Source organism: Mesoplodon densirostris, chromosome 12 (genome assembly GCF_025265405.1).
Source record: "Mesoplodon densirostris isolate mMesDen1 chromosome 12, mMesDen1 primary haplotype, whole genome shotgun sequence".
NCBI lineage: Eukaryota > Metazoa > Chordata > Mammalia > Artiodactyla > Ziphiidae > Mesoplodon > Mesoplodon densirostris.
This window is the reverse complement of record NC_082672.1, coordinates 53,427,049-53,445,944: the sequence shown is the minus strand read 5'-3', so window position 1 is coordinate 53,445,944 and position 18,896 is coordinate 53,427,049. Positions and strand designations below refer to the sequence as shown.

At 35.9% G+C, this 18,896-nt stretch overlaps 1 protein-coding gene across 4 annotated transcripts in view; it reads right to left on the bottom strand.

The window, feature by feature from the left end:
* ATG5 (autophagy related 5) overlaps window positions 1-18,896 on the bottom strand; it is a 122,790-nt gene that overhangs the window by 10,025 nt on the left and 93,869 nt on the right. For 3 of the 4 annotated variants that reach the window (XM_060115236.1, XM_060115235.1, XM_060115237.1), the window contains one exon: window positions 8,461-8,578. In XM_060115236.1, the coding sequence (XP_059971219.1) occupies window positions 8,461-8,578 (118 nt within the window). Of the gene's footprint in view, window positions 1-8,460; window positions 8,579-18,896 lie in introns of those variants that run through there. The other variant, XM_060115239.1, reaches the window with a different exon arrangement.

Below are 18,896 nucleotides of genomic sequence, written 5' to 3'. Positions count from 1 at the left end.
GTACCTCAGTGGAGTTACAAATGGGCCTTCCAGGGTTACTTGTGAATAGCTGAAACTTCAAATAAATATGTGATTCGTTGCTTATAGTCTTAAATGAAAAGCTTTCACTAGCAGCAACACTTCCGGACCTCTTGCCTTAAGATTTTTCCTTTTTAACATGTTTTAACAAGTATATGCTAGTCCAGCTGGATGCAGTGACTATGGAGATAAGCTTACTTATGTCTTACCAGAGTATTCCTAATCACATCCAGAAGGTAATTTCTAAAAACAGTTTAAAACTCAGTAGCATGGAACTCTTGCCATAACCTGAGGTATAAGCGGTTCCAACATCAGTTTACATTTAGAGCTCATCCTACATCTATATCTTCTGTGCAGAGGCTGAATATCAACACGTACTTATCTCTGCAGAGTGGGATTATCAACAAATGACAACAAGAAAAAATAAAACTGGTTCTTGCTAACTCCACTTGGTAAATTTCTTATGAGTACAGTTATTTGTGAAAAAATACTAACAAAACCATAAGAAAACAAAAAAATGTTAATTGTAAAACTGTGAAAAATATTAGATTATGAAATCTCACTTAAACAAATCTTTTGTTCATTTAAACCCTCCAACCATCCTATCAGGTGCATAGCAGGTAACACCCTTATTTTACTGAGTAAGAACCATTAAAAAAAAAAGCAACTACTAAATGATCTTCTAAATCAATCAATCATACCTTTGTATGAAGGTACAAGAGGATAGTAGAATGAAAACAAATTTTAAATGAGTGAAAAAAGAATTACTGAAACTGTAAAACGATTATTATTCTTACTCCTAAACCCTCATTCTGATGAAGTTTGGGGTTTGAAGGCTTTATGTTTCTGTGGCATGAACTGGCAAATTGAAATGCCACCTCTTTGGGGGTCAGTGTCATCATGCTGACAAAAGTGCCAATTTGAAGTTCAAATTGAAGGATCCACCTTGGAAGAATAATGTGAGATTTAGATGTTTCTTTTCTCTAATTGCTTTATGTCTGAAAAAAGCTGTTACAACAAACAGTTGATTTACTTTATAAAACAATCTAATCATATGCTATGGGGCCAAGGAGAAAAAAATGTGAATGCACCATCTTTCCTTACTTTTTATAGAAACTATTCTGTGGTTTCTCATAAAGCATGTCAAAAATAAAGCAGTATAATTTTCAAGTTAGACTACTTAAATGGGATATTATGACTACCTAGCCTCAGTTGTTAAAATTATACTCTAATGTACTGACAAATAAAAGATCTGTACAATAAAAGACTTGTACAAATAAAAAGATTTGTACTAAGCAAATAAAAGATCAATTTTAGTCACTTAGTTCCTCAATACTTTCCCCCCACATCTCTGACCTCATTGAAAGTCTTGTCCACATTTATGGGAGAAAAGTAGAAAAATAAAGCTAGTCTTTCAGGAAATAGAGTAGGGACATTTTAGGTCAGCATTTCAGACCAGACATTACCCCTGAGCAACCAGCCCCTAGGTAGCTAGAGAAGGATTCTACTACAGTGGGACACTGTGACCTGGTCCCTCCTTTGCAACTAATTTCTGCTCATCTTTTAAGACTTAGCTCAGTCTTTACTGCCTACTCTGGAATGGATAAGACAATAAATCTTCCTAATATCTTTTGCGTATCTCCATTCCTACACATATCACATCTGTGCATCTTTCTGTCCACTCCAACTGGACTAAAGTTTCTTAAAAGCAGGGACATCTTAGTAACCCCAGTGTCAGAAGACAGTATGATGTGAAGAAACTGACAAATAATGAAAGCTACAACATCAAATGGAACCCAAAAGTTAAACGGTAGTTGGGAAGGGGCTCAAAGAGTATAAAATCCCAGGAAGCAGGGCAGAAACGGAAAAAGGCAAGCAGCAAGAAGACTACTTGCTGGTAAGAGAGATGCAGGGAACCCTGACTAATTTGCCACTGAATGTAAGCCTTTCCCTACACACACACTCCATTTGTACAATACCAAATATAAATTCAGGATTACAAGAGCCCAACTGTTATAGAGGAATGATCAACCAGAACTTTGAAATAAACTTATAAAAGTGAGAATGGACATTATTATTTTTATAACCCTAACTTACTAGGTTTTTATACATTACATTAGAAAACTGAACAATGAAACATGATTGGGCAAAGCTTATAAGATTTTTGTATTCTCCAAAGTAAAAGAATAAAAGCTATGATTTTTAGTTTTAGGTTTTTAAAAATTTTTGTATGTTGTTTCTAATGGACAAAGAAAGAAATTTCACTTCAAGCCTGCTACAGAAGCTTAGCTCTCTGAGTCATTTTAACTACTGCTGACACCACAGAAAAAAATTTACCTGAGTTCACCTTTGGTTACTTCCTGTTACCTTGGCTAACTTATCTAGCCACTTACAAAACAAAAAAAAGAAACACATAAAGCAGCTCATCATTAGTTACAAGAATAATGACCTAAAGCACATCTTCATGCATATTAGTACATTCTACCTTCATATGATGAAATAAGGCAAAATTCCTTCATGCATGAATCACTTGTTGTAAGGAATAGTAGACAATGGTGCCACATAACTTTTATGAAGCACTTTCTCTTGTAATCATGTGATGACAGCTAGTTCTTATCCATACACACCCCATCTTAAAGTCTTTCACTTTCAACTTAAGTTGAATGCAGGTGTTTCAAAATGCTTCACAACGGACAATATCACAGGTGTACTGAACCAGACAGTAAAGTTTTTTACTGAAAGAGTGACTTGATGTTTTGAATACTCCCCATAGATCCTGAAATGACTGACAGTTATTTTCCAATGAGGTGACAAAAGGAAGAGGCAAATAAAAGTTTTTCCAAAGATAAGATACTGGTGTTAGAAATGTGGCCTCCTCCTGGTATGAAAGGTACCATCAAGAGTACCTTAAAAGTATACGTACTATTTACATCATTTCAATGAAGTGTGTGTATGGTATGTGTATGTTCCCTGATGGATACAAACATGTGACAGAAGTCTGTCACAAAAAGATATCCGTCTAAGAGGCAGGTTAGTGGATTAATGCTGTGAGTGGCTACCTCACCGCCCTCCCTTTAAAAAAAACACAAAAAACAAGGGGAGTCACCTTGTGTATTCTTTAGGAATGGATGGGCAGGTAGGGCAGGTTAAAAATTTAGGAGAGGGCTTCCCTGGTGGTGCAGTAGTTAAGAATCCGCCTGACAACACAGGGGACACGGGTTCGAGCCCTGATCCGGGAAGATCCCACACGCCACGGAGCAACTAAGCCCATGGGCCGCAACTACTGAGCCTGTGCTCTAGAGCCCACGAGCCACAACTACTGAGCCTGCAAACCACAACTACTGAAGCCCATGCGCCTAAGTCCATGCTCCGCAACAAGAGAAGCCACTGCAATGAGAAGCCCACGCACCGCAACGAAGAGTAGCCCTCGCTCGCCACAACAAGAGAAAGCCTGCGCGCAGCAGCAAAGACCTAACATAGCCAAAAATAAATAAATTTTTAAAAAATGTTTAAAAAAATTTAGGAGAGAATAAAGAGTCTTTAAAGGAATAAAAAAGCCTCACAAATGTGTTTGCCATTCTTGTGCAGGACCACAGTAACTTTGTATATGTACTGTGATCTGGGTGTAGGAATGGCAAAAAAGCACAAAGGCGCATTCTGACAAATGTGTCAGCTCAAACCATGTGACTGCTTTTCATTTACATGTCAGAATGTCATAGACAGCATTTTCATAAAGTCAACAAGAAGAGTAGCCAGAATTATACACAAGAACACTACAGTAACAACAGAAGCTCAGGTCCCTAGTATCACGGCAGGGAACACTGAAAGAAAGTGCAGGTCTTGCACGTAGGCCAGATTAGGTACTAAACACAAATCATAGAATAAACTGAGTTAGGAAAAAGCAAACATTTCAGAATGTTTTTTGTTTGTTTGTTTTTTTGCGGTACGCGGGCCTCTCACTGTTGTGGCCTCTCCCGTTGCAGAGCACAGGCTCCGGACGCACAGGCTCAGCGGCCATGGCTCACGGGCCCGGCCGCTCCGTGGCATGTGGGATCTTCCTGGACCGGGGCACAAACCTGCGTCCCCTGCATCGGCAGGCGGACTCTCAACCACTACACCACCAGGGAAGCCCCCAGAATGTTATCTTAAAATAAACAAAAAAGTAAAAAGATTGAAAAGGTGAAAATGAAAATAAATGGTAGCATAGTAAAGTGGAAAAACCAACGGACCAGGAGATGAGACTTGAGTTCTAAACCTAGTTCTACAATTAAGCAGCTAAGAGACCTTTAGAAAATCATCTAAAAAACTAAGAGACTGAACTAAAATAACTCTAAGGTTCAACAGTTATATGATTCTTTAAAGATGTCAAATACAAAATTAACACCCAACCAATTTCTTCCTGCTCTCCCTCCACTAAGGTTTTCTCTCATCATTCTGTGGATTTGTTGATAACTGTGCTGCCAGCTGGGGGGCTAGCGCCTTACAGTAGAACAGTTTTATTAAGGTGTTTAGTCTTATTGTGATGTTCTCACTCAATAGTCAAGGATTTTATACAGAAGTACATTTTACATGACAATGTTCTGGAAAGAAGATTGTCAAAAAACATCTAAGAAAAGTACAATCAGGTAGCCATTTCAACATTACGCTTTAGCTTAAATTTCAATTTACCCTTAATTGATAAAAGCATTTCTTCAATGTTCTTTAAAATACTGCAAAGTACTCAAAATGAAAGAAAAATACAGTGCAGAGAAATGAATAACTGAAGGCCAATGCTTGCAGTGGGGGCAGCCTGTGGGTCCCGTCTCTGACAGCAATAAAAATGATTAATCTCTTAATTATACTTCAAATGGAAAAGCTAGTCTATATTCCCGAATCTTCAAGAATGTAGCTAAATAGACATTAAATAGATTTTAAAAACACACACAAAACCCTTATAGCATGGATCAAATGACTGGAAAAATAAGATTATTCCTAAAGTTACTGGGAATATCCCGGTCTAAATTTCTATAACTTGAGTTCAAAACTAAAAAGTTTACTTAACCATCTCTGTGAGAATTTACAGGAAAATGGCAACACTGGTTGTCTCTGGAGAGGGGAACTGAGTCAGGGTTTTATGTATAGGAGTTGAGATAGAGATTTTTCACTAAATTCCTTTATAAACTTTTAGATTTTGGAACTATACAAGTGTATTGTCTACTAGAAAAAGTATTTGATTATTTAACTGAACACATGTATAAAAAACCTTGATAAATAGGACTTCATCAAAATAAAATATTTTTTACTCTTCAAAAGAAAATGAAGGGCTTCCCTGGTGGCACAGTGGTTGGGAGTCTGCCTGCCAATGCAGGGGATGTGGGTTCACGCCCTGGTCTGGGAAGATCCCACATGCCGCAGAGCAACTGGGCCCGTGAGCCACAATTACTGAGCCTGCGCGTCTGGAGCCTGTGCTCTGCAACAAGAGAGGCCGCGATAGTGAGAGGCCCGCGCACTGAGATGAAGAGTGGCCCCCGTTTGCCACAACTAGAGAAAGCCCTCGAACAGAAACGAAGACCCAACACAGCCATAAATAAATAAATTAATTAATTAAAAGAAAATGAAAAGGTAAGTCTCAGACTAGAAGAAAATAATTACCAACCATGTCTGGTAAAGTACTTGTATGAAGAATATATAAATAACTCTCAAAACTCATGGATTATATGACATATAATCCATGAAAAAAATGAGAAAAGGATTTACATAAGACATTTCATCAAATATATCCATGAGTAACAATAAGCACGTGAAAACACTCAACATCATTAGTCATTAGGGAGATTTTAAAAAACCAACGTGAGATACCACTACACAACACTAGGATGGCTATAATAAGACAAAAAATATATACATTGATGAAGATGTGAAGAAACTGGAATCCCCATTCATTGCTGGTAGAACTGTAAAATGGTGTAGCCACTTTGGAAAAGTTTAGCAGCTTCTTAAAAAATTAAATATAAACTTACCATACAACCCAGCCATTCCACTCCTAGGAATCTACCCAAGAAAAATGAAAACATATGTCCTGTATGTGGATGTTCAGAGCACCATCATTCATAAAGGTGAAAAGGTGGAAACAACCCAAATGCCCATCAATTGGTGAATAAACAAAATGTGATACATACACCCAATGGAATACTACTCAGTAATAAAAAGGAACAAACTACTAATTTATACTACAATATGAATGAAACCCAAAAACATTATGCTAAGTGAAAACAATCAGTTGCAATTTTGTATAATTCCCTTTATGTGAAATATCCAAAAGAGGTAAATTACAGAGACAGAAAGCAGACCGGTAGTTGTCTATAAGTAGCAGCAGGGACAGAAATTAGCTACAAACAAGCACGTGGGAACTTTGAGGTGATGGAAATATTCCAAAACTAGATTGTGGTGATGGCTGCACAACTCTATAAATTTAATAAAAATAAAAATCACTGAATGGCAAAAAGATTATTTAACACAAACTCTTACTGAAAATGAAAACTACATAGCAATAAAGAAGATTAGGATTATGAGATAGCATTATCCTATGATTAGAGATATGAGGATGTGTATGACAGTATCAAAAACCTTGACTAGTATAGTACAGTGGTGACAAATGACACAGTAAATATAGTTTACTACCTTTAGTAAACTATAAGGTTTATTTATTAGAGGTTAGAACTAAGAGGTTATTTAGTAACCTCTTAAACCAATGAAACGTGCTCAGTTTTCGTAATTTTGGGTAGTGGTCAATGATTCTTTTTATCGATCCCTTCTGGAACTGGTTCTCATGGGATTTCAGATGCCCCTCTTCTCCCCTCCTTTTGAGCCTTTGTGTATTTTCAAAGTGCTAGATATACATAGGAATGCCAGGAAAGGCAAGCATATTTAATTAAGAAAAACAGTTATAGTCACAGGCCAAATAGCACACATTTTGAGTTCCATAGTCTTTGGTTAGTCCTTTAGGCTAGAATATCAACATTCCTCTCAATCCTACTATTTCTAATTCTACTCAATAGGCAAACCATTTCCATAGATACTATAGGATTCTTGAACTGTGTGATATAGTTACAAGTCATGTAAATAATACTGCCATCACCACAACTTAGGATATATTAATAAGAAACACAGCATTATCTACTGAAGTATTACCGTTGTATTTACTAATGCCTTACCTCTTCCCATAAAGGATTTAAAGTGGCAAGTTTTACATGTTTTTCTATATGATAAATCCAAGTCTAGGCAATATATTAACAAATACAGCAATATGCCACTGAAATTTCCCCTACAGCTTAGTGTAACCAATAATAAGACAAGTCATTCAGTAACAGGGTGATGGTCAAATTATGGTACATTGATATAAAGGACCATAGTGCTGGTATTTAAAAACATAGCTTTAAAGAATTTTTAATGACTATCATGTTATGTTAGGTGAAAAAAGCAGCAGGACATATAATTTTATACACCCACCCCCCCTCTCAAATATTCAAGTGTATATCTGCATGTGTGTGTCAATAGTGGCCTCTATGAGTTAGGGGTCTATAGCATTTCACCCCTAGTTTTCTGCATTTTCCTAGTGTTCCTTATGTTGCAGTTAAGAAAAGAGAATTGTGATTTTTATATTTTTCCTCTGCTTACAGGAAAACAATCTTAACCTAAGCTACAAAATGAGGACTACAAAACAGGACAAGTTCTTGACTGGACTTGTGAAATGTTAAAGCCTCAGAGAACAATGTTGAGTAAAACATTAAAGAGTAGCAAAAAATTCAAATAAAATACGTATCCATTATTCAATATTTTGAATTTTAAAATATCAACCAGGGGCTTCCCTGATGGCACAGTGGTTGAGAGTCCGCCTGCCGATACAGGGGACACGGGTTCGTGCCCCGGTCCGGGAAGATCCCACATGCCGCGGAGCGGCTGGGCCCGTGAGCCATGCCCGCTGAGCCTGCACATCCGGAGCCTGTGCTCCGCAACGGGAGAGGCCACAACAGTGAGAGGCCCGCGTACCGCAAAAAAAAAAAAAAATCAACCAAAGGCAAGACCTTTTCTTTCTTTTTTTTTTTTTTACTATCTCTTATTCCTTTAGAATGAAGAAACACAATGCAAGATTAAAAATAATGTTTACCAAAACTGAATTCACCAATGAAAGATGCAAGGCCCCAGAAATATAAGAGAGTAATTTTAAAAGTATATTTTAGTTTGCTAAAGAGAGTGAAATTCTTATTCTCTTAGTGTCAATAATTTATAAAATAATAAGTTAAATATCAAGTGCTTCTAATTTCAAAAGATTTTTCCTTACAAGATAACGAAAATATCTTCCTGAAGTAACTAATAAATGTTATCTATAAATATAGAATGCTTACATTACTTCAGTAACAAAGAGAAATGAAAGAAATGTTTTAATGTTGCTGATTATATTACCTTCAGGAGCAACTGCAGAAGGACAGACTTCTTTGAGGAGATCTCCTAGTGTATGCAATTGTCCATCTGTAGCCACAGGACGAAAAAGCTTCTGAATGAAAGGCCGTTCAGTTGTTGTCTATTTGAAAAATGAAAAAAGATTTCAAACAATTAAGTCTCTGTTGCTGCGAATTATGAACTAATAGATCAGAAATTTAAAGCTGGCATTAGCTGTCTTCTGATATAGTGTAATCAGAAGCATATAACATCACAAATGTGGTATTATGGCCCAAAATGCTTAACATAAACTCAAGTAAATCTAATCACAGGAAGCAATAAAACAAATTCAGAACGTGCAGCATTCTAAACACAGCTGGCCTGAACACTTCAAAAAAGTCAAAGGCATTAAAAAAATAAAAACAATACAAAAAGATTAAAAGAGACTGACAAGATATAACAACTAAATACAAAACACGAAGTCTGAATACTGGATTGGAGAAAGAAATTTAAAAAGATCAGCTATAAAAGACATTTTTGGAATAAATGGGGAAATACGAAATGAACATTAGATAATATTATTAAATTAATGTCAAATTTCTTAGGAGTGATAATGTTTATAAGGACAATATCCTTATTGTTAAGAAATTCATGATCCAGTATTTAGGAGTAAGGTACCATGATGTCTGAAACCTACAGTCCAATGGTTGGGGGAGGGGAGGGAGAAAGAGTATGTGTGTAGAAAGAGACAGCAAATGTGAAAAAATGTTAATTACTGGTGAATCCAGGTGAAGGGTATTATATGGTCTTAGTTGTTTCATTATTTTATCTTTTCTATAGGTTCAACAAATTTCAAAATAGTAGATGTATTTCCTCTGACAATTGTTATTAGCACTATGTCATAATTTATTGCTAATATTTTCAACGTCTTACCCATTCAAAAAATTAGGTTTTATTTTTTCAAACTCCCTCTCTAGAAGCACGACAACAATGATGAAGCCTCCCCATGACAGACTGCAGAGGCTCTGGAATCAGCCAATCTATGAATAAATAGCACTGTCGTTTATGAGTTCTATGATCTTGCACCCAGTTTCTTTGGAAATCTGGGACATTCCATACCTCTTAAGTTTATTCTGGGAATAGGAGAACTGCCAAGAACAGAATAAGTAAATGATAAGGAGAATAATACCCACCACAAGTCTTAACTGCTATTTCATTTTAAGATGCTAAGTTTTTGTTTTAAGCTTCCTGGAATGAAAAATCATTAAAACCTACAGGAACAGAGTAATACCTTATATTTTATAAGAAAATGATTTCAAATACCTAGCCATTAAAGACAAGTTTTTGGTTGGTTTGTTTGTTCGTTTTTAAATTTATTTATTTATTTAGGCTGCTCTGGGTCTTAGTTGCGGCATGTTTAGCTGCAGCATGCGGTATCATTAGTTGTGGCATGCATGTGGGATCTAGTTTCCCAAGTAGGCATAGAACCCGGGTCCCCTGCATTGGGAGTGTGGAGTTTTAGCCCCTGGACCACCAGGGAAGTCCCTGCTTGTTTGTTTGTTTTTAAATCACAGAGGTATATCTCAACTTCTTCAAGATAACTTTTACCAGATTTGATAAAAAATCATCTGATTTTAAGTGCAGACATAAACTACGATGTAAGAAAAGCTAGATGTGGTGCAAGCATGTGAGTACCTCTCCTGGCTTTACACTGTGTGTTCAGTGAATACATAATAAATGTTAAAAACGGTGTTACAATAACACAGTTGAGCATATACGGAAAGTATGAAAAAAACTAAAATTTTAACAAATATGCATGAATACAATGCAATTCACTTCACTAATTGAACTCTTCATTTTTTAAAAGTATGATTGAACAGGGAACTCTACTCAATACTATGTAATGGACTATATGGGAAAAGAATCTAAAAAAGAGTGGATATATGTATTTGTGTAACAGATTCACTTTGCTGTACACCTGAAACTAACACAACATTGTAAATCAATTATACACCAATAAAAAAAATTTTTTTAAGTGTGATTGATACCCTTCAATTTAGGAAGCTCATACTTTTCCCACAGGTGAAACTGAGCATGATATCATGCACAATCAAGGATTAACTATGTGAAGATAATAAAAGTTAGAAGAATTCAGAGAAAAAAGAAATGAATAGGGGACTGCAGTAATAATTTAAAATAGCCACCACCCACTTAGGGCTTTCTATCTTCCAGGCAATGAAGAGGCTTTTAAGACTTTTTAGCAAAGGAAGTGACGTGATGAAAGAGGCTTTTTCTGAAGGCTAATGGAAAGCAGCTCTGTGTACAAAGACTTGGTGAAGAGGTAACATCAGGATGATCGGTGAGAGGCTGCCTGAGTAATGCAAGCCTATGTGATGACAACTAGGACCCGGTCAGTAGAAAAGGAGGGGCAGGACTGTACCCCCAATTAAAAAAAAGTTAAAATGTATCATCCATGCTCTGATCTGAAAATACTAAGGTTTTCAGCAAAGCCAAATAAATCCTTTCAAGATTCATTCGCCCCTTACTTAGTGACAGAACTATGAGGTGGCTTAGCTCTAATAATATAATACATATTATAATAATTTGAAAAAATATGCTAAACAGGAAAGGCTGAGTAGTCATAGCCACATATTAAAAAACAGAAATTCTCCCCTATTCCCATTCCTAGAAAAAATGGCCTGTAATTTCCCTGTACTTCTCTTTTTTCAACTCTCTCCCAAAGTGGAGCAGTTATAATAAAGGTATAACTTCAACAACCTTTATAATGCTATTTGCTTGGGGGGAGGGGGAAAGCCCCAGTACTATTAACAGATATTCTAAGTAAATTCTGTAGAATGGTAACCAAGAAAACTCTCATCAAAGTAAACTGCTGTAAAAAAAAAAAAAAAGTAAACTGCTGTTTTTCAAATAATAAAAACTTTTATTAAGATACCCCAATAAAAAATCTAATAAACATTTTCTGTTTAACATTTACTCGAGTGCCTTTAAAAACTTGCATTCTCGGGCTTCCCTGGTTGCGCAGTGGTTAAGAACCCGCCTGACAATGCACGGGACACGGGTTCGAGCCCTGGTCCAGGAAGATCCCACATGCCGCGGAGCAACTAAGCCCATGAGCCACAACTACTGAAGCCCGCGCACCTAGAGCCTGTGATCCGCAACAAGAGAAGCCACTGCAATGAGAAGCCCGCACACCGCAACAAAGAGTAGCCCCCGCTCGCCACGAGAGAAAGCCTGCGTGTAGCAGCGAAGACCCAATGCAGCCAAAGATAAATAATAAATAAATTAATTTATTTTAAAAATCATATTAAAAAAAACCTTATATTCTCATTCTTAAAAATTTAGTATGTTAGAAAAGAGCTATTAAGTGTCTGAGTAAGTTACACCAAAGACTATGAAAAGTACTCAATTTTTGAGAGTTACTTAGCCTTAAAACAAAAGCCCTCCACAGACAGATCAGGAATTCAACTACTGTACAGAGGTTCTGAAGGGCAATGGGAATGAAGGGTAAATTCATATAAATTTCTTAACAGATCTCATTAAACCTAAGTTGGAGTTAAGCAGAGAAGACTAAATTATACTAGGAAGTATTTAAAAGCTATTTTCCCTTTGAATATAGCAAGAATTTTAAAAATACAAAAACTCCACGAATATGAATTCTTTAAACTTTGATTTAGTATACATAAAACCAGATAATGCTAACAATATCCATGGTAATCCGAACCTTAGCCTGATAGATAAGAAAGCCACTGTAATAGAACTACACCACAACACTTAATCTAGCCATATATTTGTAAATATGCAAATTATTTCAGGGACTTTCAAGAAACAGAATTACTTTCTCATGAGAAATAATATGACTTGGTAAAGTCATATTTGAAACTGCCCTTGCTAGTTTTTAAATTAAATATGTTAGTCATTTCTTAAACACATCAAATGTATATAAAATTGGGATGCTACTGGCTGCCTGTGTCCCATCCCTTATTTACTCAGGCACCCTCATCACTGTAACAATAACTTTTTCCTGTATGAAAAAGTTATGCTGTTGATTTACCTTGGAGATATACTGAACAGAAGCAGAGGAACTAAATTTGTAAAAATTTTAAGTTAAATTTGTAAGATTTTACTGAATCAAGTTTGCACACATATGCATGAGTATAAATGGAGGTAATAACTACACTGCAGAGTTTCTGAGATAAAATATATACAGAGTACAATCATGGTACACACAACCACCTAAATACACACTAAAACACACACTACCACTGCAACACCACCACCACCACGATCAATAGTTTTAGAGCACTGTAACGAATATTTTAACTTAATACTGTCCCAATTTAGCAGACTCAAATTTTATTTCTTTTTAGTTTTAATCTACTTTCTCTAAGTTCACTTGTCTAGATGCTAAAAGGTCCAGAATCATGAAATTCAGCTTATGCTGTAATGTTTTTATATGGCAGGGTAAAAAAAGCAAAGTCACTTTAGGACTAGATTCAAAACTAGTCTAGAACTTAACACCAAAAAGCAAGATCCATAAAAGGAAATATTGATAAACTGGACCCTTATCAAAATAAACTTTTGCTCTAGAAAAGAGTCTGTGAAGAAGATGAAAAGACAAGACTGAAAGAAAATATCTGCAAGACTACATATCCAACAAAGGTCTTGTATCCAGAACATATAAACAACTCTAAAAATCCAACAGTAAAGAACACAAAGAATTCAATTAGAAAATAAGCAAAAGACACCAACAGACATTTCACCAAAGAGGAAATACATATGGCAAAAAAGCACATGAAAAGATGTTTGAGGGGTTCCCTGGTGGCGCAGTGGTTAAGAATCTGCCTGCCAATGCAGGGGACGTGGGTTCGAGCCCTGGTGCAGGAAGATCCCACATGCCACAGAGCAACTAAGCCCATGCGCCACAACTACTGAGTCTGCGCTCTAGAGCCTGTGAGCCACAACTACTGAGCCTGCATGCCACAACTACTGAAGCCTGCATGCCTAGAGCCTGTGCTCCGCAACAAGAGAAGCCACCGCAATGAGAAGCCTGCACACCACAACAAAGAGTAGCCCCCGCTCGCCGCAACTAGAGAAAGCCCATGCGCAGCAACAAAGACCCAACTCAGCCAAAAATAAATAAATAAAATTAATTAATTAATTAATAATAAAAAAAGATGTTTGACATGTCATTAACCACTAAGGAAATGCAAATTAAAGCAATACAACATCACTACACACCTACCAGCATGTCTAAAATAAAAAAATGGTAATAATACCAAATGCTGGTGAGCATGTGGAGAAACGAGATCTCTCGTACCACTGCTAGTACAAATGTAAAATAGTTCAGCTCTTATGGAAAAGGGTAAGGTAGTTTTTTACAAAACTAAACATATATTTACCATATGACCCAGCAATTGTACTCTTGAGTACTCCCAGAGAAGCACAAACTTATGTTCTCAAAAAAAATTGTACACAAATGTTCATAGTAAAAACAATCCCAATGTCTTTCAACAGGTGAATGGTTAAACTGTGGTATATCTATACCACAGAATACTACTCAGTAATAATAATGTAAAAACCTATTAATACATGCAACAAATTGTATGGAGTGCAAGGGAATTACACTACGTGAAAAAAAATCCAAACTCAAAAGCTTATGTACTGTATGATTATACTTATATAACATTAGTAAAATGATAAAATTTTAGAAATGGGGAACAAATTAGTAGTTGTCAGAGGTCAGGGAAAGGAGAAAGTGAGGTTGGAGGCTGAGTTATAAAAGGGTAGCCTTTGTGTTGGAACAAAACTAATGAAATATGAATAAAGTTTGTGGATTGTATCAACGTCACTTTTCCTGGCTATGATATTTTACTATAGTTATAGAAGATGTCACCAGTGTGGGGAACTGGGTGAAGAGTATGTATACAGATGTTTCTGTATCATTTGTTACAACTCCATGTGAAGATTATACATGTTAATTTATGAAAAGCATTTAGAAGGATGCCTAGTGAACAGTAATTGCTCAATAAGTGCTGTAACTGTTCTTATTAAGCATGACTTGACAGTCAAAAGAAATTTATTAAACACTAACATGTATTTTATATTGAGTTGTAATATAAAATATGGATAAGAAGATATACTAATCTTGTCATCACACTGTTACTACATAGCATTAGGGCTGATTTTGTTGTTTTGGTAATATATATTGTATCAATATAATGAGTTAGAAATGTTAGTTTGTTGAAAATGACAAATTACAGCTGGACACATTTGGTTCATGGACCATGGAGTTAGTGACCTTAAAGAGGAAAGAATCATATCCAATAGGAAAAGGAGATTCTATTCACTGAAACAAAGAGATTAAAAGTTATGAAAGAGAAAAACATAAAAATTCAGAAAGGATACAACCTAAAAGATGCCCAGTAGATGCGTGATGATTCACTTGTTTGTGAAACTTATAAATGCCCTTAATTAAAAGGCTGGGGGTGCGTGGGTCTCCTACTGATACATCAGGCAGTACCTCATGATGACAAGGGACCCCGTTTGTTACAACTGCTTGGACAGAATCACCCCAGTAGTAGTACCCAGGTTCAGGATCTCTGATCTGACTCGCTGTAAACTGAATCCATAACATTTGGTCCAGTGAGCCTTAGACTGGTATTCTAAGCCCTTGGTTGGGCTGAGGAAATAAATATTATATTGATACTTTATATATGTTGTATTTCTCCAGGTACAGCAACAAGTTTTGATATCATCAGCTACTTTGTATGTTTTGCTTTTAAGTCCTATGAGTCAGGATAATTGGTTTACTATATTTGTAAATAAAATTTGGTTTACAAGACTTGCTTAAGTATATCAAAGGAGTTCACTTGTTAGGTTTTTAGATTTTTTTTTAAAAATCAGCTATATTGAACTATAACGAATTAGCAATGCCTACTTATTAATAGAGAATGTAATTAGATTTATTTCATTGACTATACAGATAGTACTATGTGTTTTAGAAGAATTAAATATGGAAAAGGAATAAATTATAAAAATATCAAGAAGTGAAAAAAATTGCTCTGATTTTTATGCAAACCTACTATATTTATAACTAGCATAAATTGAACTGAAAGGCATTGGAAACACTAGATTTTATAAGTCCAATAAAACACATATAACTGTAAAGTTACTTCCAATATTAAAAACTCCACCAACTAGTGCCATCAAAATCAGTGCATTTTCACTGACACAATTTTAAAATAACTAAATTTACTATATTTTAAAAGCTTTACATAATAAGTAGTGAAGCCTTCATTATTGTCAAAATGGTGACATGATGAACACCAATAAAACTTTCCTTATATCCGTAGAAAAAAACCACAATACTTTACTTTTGAGAATCATGTGGCCACTGATATTCCATTAATCCTTGTAATGTGACAGGCATTACAAGGATATAAAGATAAATAAATTGCAACAAAGAATACTACATTTATTTCCTGTCAATGTTTTTTTAAAAAAAGGATTTGAGATTGCTTATAGCAAAAGCATGCGTATAATAACAACAAAAACTATTAACACATCTTTGTCTTGGATAGAATGATCCCATCTCTTATATGCAGAATCCAAAAAATAAAAACAACAAACCAACAAACCAACAGACCTGAAGCTCACTGATCCAGAGAACAGATCAGTGGTTGCCAGAGGCGGGGAGTGTGGGGGTGGGAGGATTGGGTGAACTGTTTTTGTTTTTAGTTTACAGAAACTGAATGAGAGGGGAAAAGGACTAATCCTGCTACAGTCTATAACATAAATTAAAATTGGAAGAGATTGGAGAATTGGGGAGTCTCTTCGGTTAGCCTGAGAAATAATGAGGATAAGAACTTGTGTGGTGGCAAAGAAAATGGAGAGAGTGGATATAAGGGATGTGGATAGATTGTGTGATCTGAAAATAGATTTGTTTCCTTAATTCATTTGTTTATTCTTACTTTAATTCACCTCTTTTACTGTACCAGGCAGTTGTTAAAGGTATTCAGCAGAAAATGAGCAGGGTTACTCCCCTCACAGAGCTCTCTGACCAGCCCTGAGTAGCTCTCCTTTAATCCAGTAACTCAAAAATTAGTCCCACCCCCTAAGAGTGCTCACAGCCTCCATCCAGAAACATTCCCTCCACATCCTTTCAAATTCTGCTTCCTAGCCTGTTCCCAAATCTCCCAGTTTCTGATCACATCTTCTTTTCCTGACTATGATTCCACTTCACCCCACTGGCAGCTCTCATCTCTGGCTTCTTAGATGCACTTCCTACTTCCTATTTTTAGAGAGTTAGGCTGATTTCATGTGTTTTGGGTAAATTTTTGCCTAGTCCAGTGAAGCCCTGTGGTCTTGGAAACTAGGCACAGTCCTCATGGCTGTCTCCCCACCTGCCCCCAAACAGCCCAGACCCAGACAGTCAAGAGTCCAGCCACAACACAACACAACACAACAAAACAAACAAACAAAAAGAATTATCCCAGTAGTAGTACCCATGTCCAGGATCTCTAACAACCAGAGGGCAGGGGTAAATATATCAGAAATCTTCATTCCTTATACATTTGTTGAGCACTTATGAAGGTATCACTTGTGCTAGTAGATACAAAGATGAACAATGCACACATAAACAAATAATTGTAACAGTGTTAAGTGATAACAGAAATATGTTCAAAGTGCTATGAGAAAATTTAAAAGCCCAAGCATAAACTTTTTAACTCTGGACTTTTTGGCAGCTAGAGCAAAAACAAAAGTAAAAAACAAACAAACAAACATCAAACAAAAAACTGGTTACATAATTTCACTTTACAAGTGTGCAAGATATACCAGTAGGTTCAAAGTAAAATATGCTAAGTGTGGTAGAATGTAATGTATTAAATAAAATTGTAGGGAGTTTCCAAAGAAGATGAAAACAAAGGAGAGAATATAGGTCTTCCATTTCCAACTTGAAATGGAGAATTTTTTTTTTAAAACAGAGAAAGAGACAAGGCTATTTCAGGCAGAGTACAGTACTAATCCTTCCCTTTCATATGCCCCTCCCCACTAAAATATTCAGAGGCAGATGGAATATAACAGTACCTGTGAGAAATTAGTGGATAAGGGGAGCAAAATGGCCTACAAATTTAGCACATAAAGCGTGGAATGTCAAATGCATTGAATTAGCAAGGGCTTGGTTGGAATCCCATCTCACAACACAACTGACTGGCTACCTAAGGCAAATTGCATCAGCCTTTGGGAGTCTGTTTCTAAATGTGAAAAATGGGAATAATATATATTTTTGAATGACTGTTGTAACAATTAAAGAAGATGAGATACACAAAACACCTAGTGCAACAGGTGTTTTAACAATGATTAATTCCTTTCATTTCTCCCTTTAAAACCACGGTTAAATGTGGACCAAAGAAAGGTAACACTATCTAGTCTATACAGAACCAAAAACAGAGAGAATAAAAAATAATTGGTATCCAACCATGAGTTGTTCCCTTTGAAGTCTTGTTCATTAGAATAAATATGTGGCACAAAGAAAAAGAAAATAGGGGTTTACAGAGGATATGCTGACAGACTTTACCAACAATGACACATGATATGTGCTTCAAACTGTCACATGCATATCTGGCCTTAGATATATTCATGCATGTCAAATTTTGCATCACATGCTTTTCAAAAGAAGCCTCATGTTAAAATTAGCTTAAGAATATACACAATTACAATACCTCATTAAGTAAAAAGAACAGGCCATTTTCAAATGAACGCTTTTAGACCTTTACAGTAAACAGTCCTTTTGGTGGTGGGAAGTAGGGGGACAGGGAGGACAGCGGGAGGGGGGAGTCTGTGCCACTTAATCAGACTACTTTTATCCTTTATGTAGGGAAATAGGAGACTTGAAAATAAGCACTTTCTGTAGTTATGCTACCAGAGTCTGAGGTCCACTTTTAATATTCCTGACAACTCTGAAAAATAATAATTAACATTTGAAAAGCTGTCATTATTATAGTCAGGGACACTTAATTCTCAAAGCAGCAGTGTCTTAATTGAGACTATGATTAAATGAAAGCACCCATCAGAATTATATCCACACATATGGTTTGAAGTTTATGTTTTGTCTTATTTAAATTGTTTTATTTATTGTATTTCTGCCTACACAATACCAAATATATTTTGCCGCATAAATAATTAAGGCAAATTTTCTTCAAATACAGGCAACAGTTTGTGTCTTCCTCATATCCTTTCACTGAATAAAATGTGTTACAGGGAAGTACCATATCCCTCTTACTCAAGATTGAGATCAATTTGATGCTGTTTATGAGCTAATTCATAAAACAAGTTATATGGCTTTAAAATGTTTTATTTGAAATTATTAGTAGAGTGGCCAACTGAGAAGCTTCCTATAAAAGAGCTAGGATTGATGTGTTTAGTAATAATTATCTTAA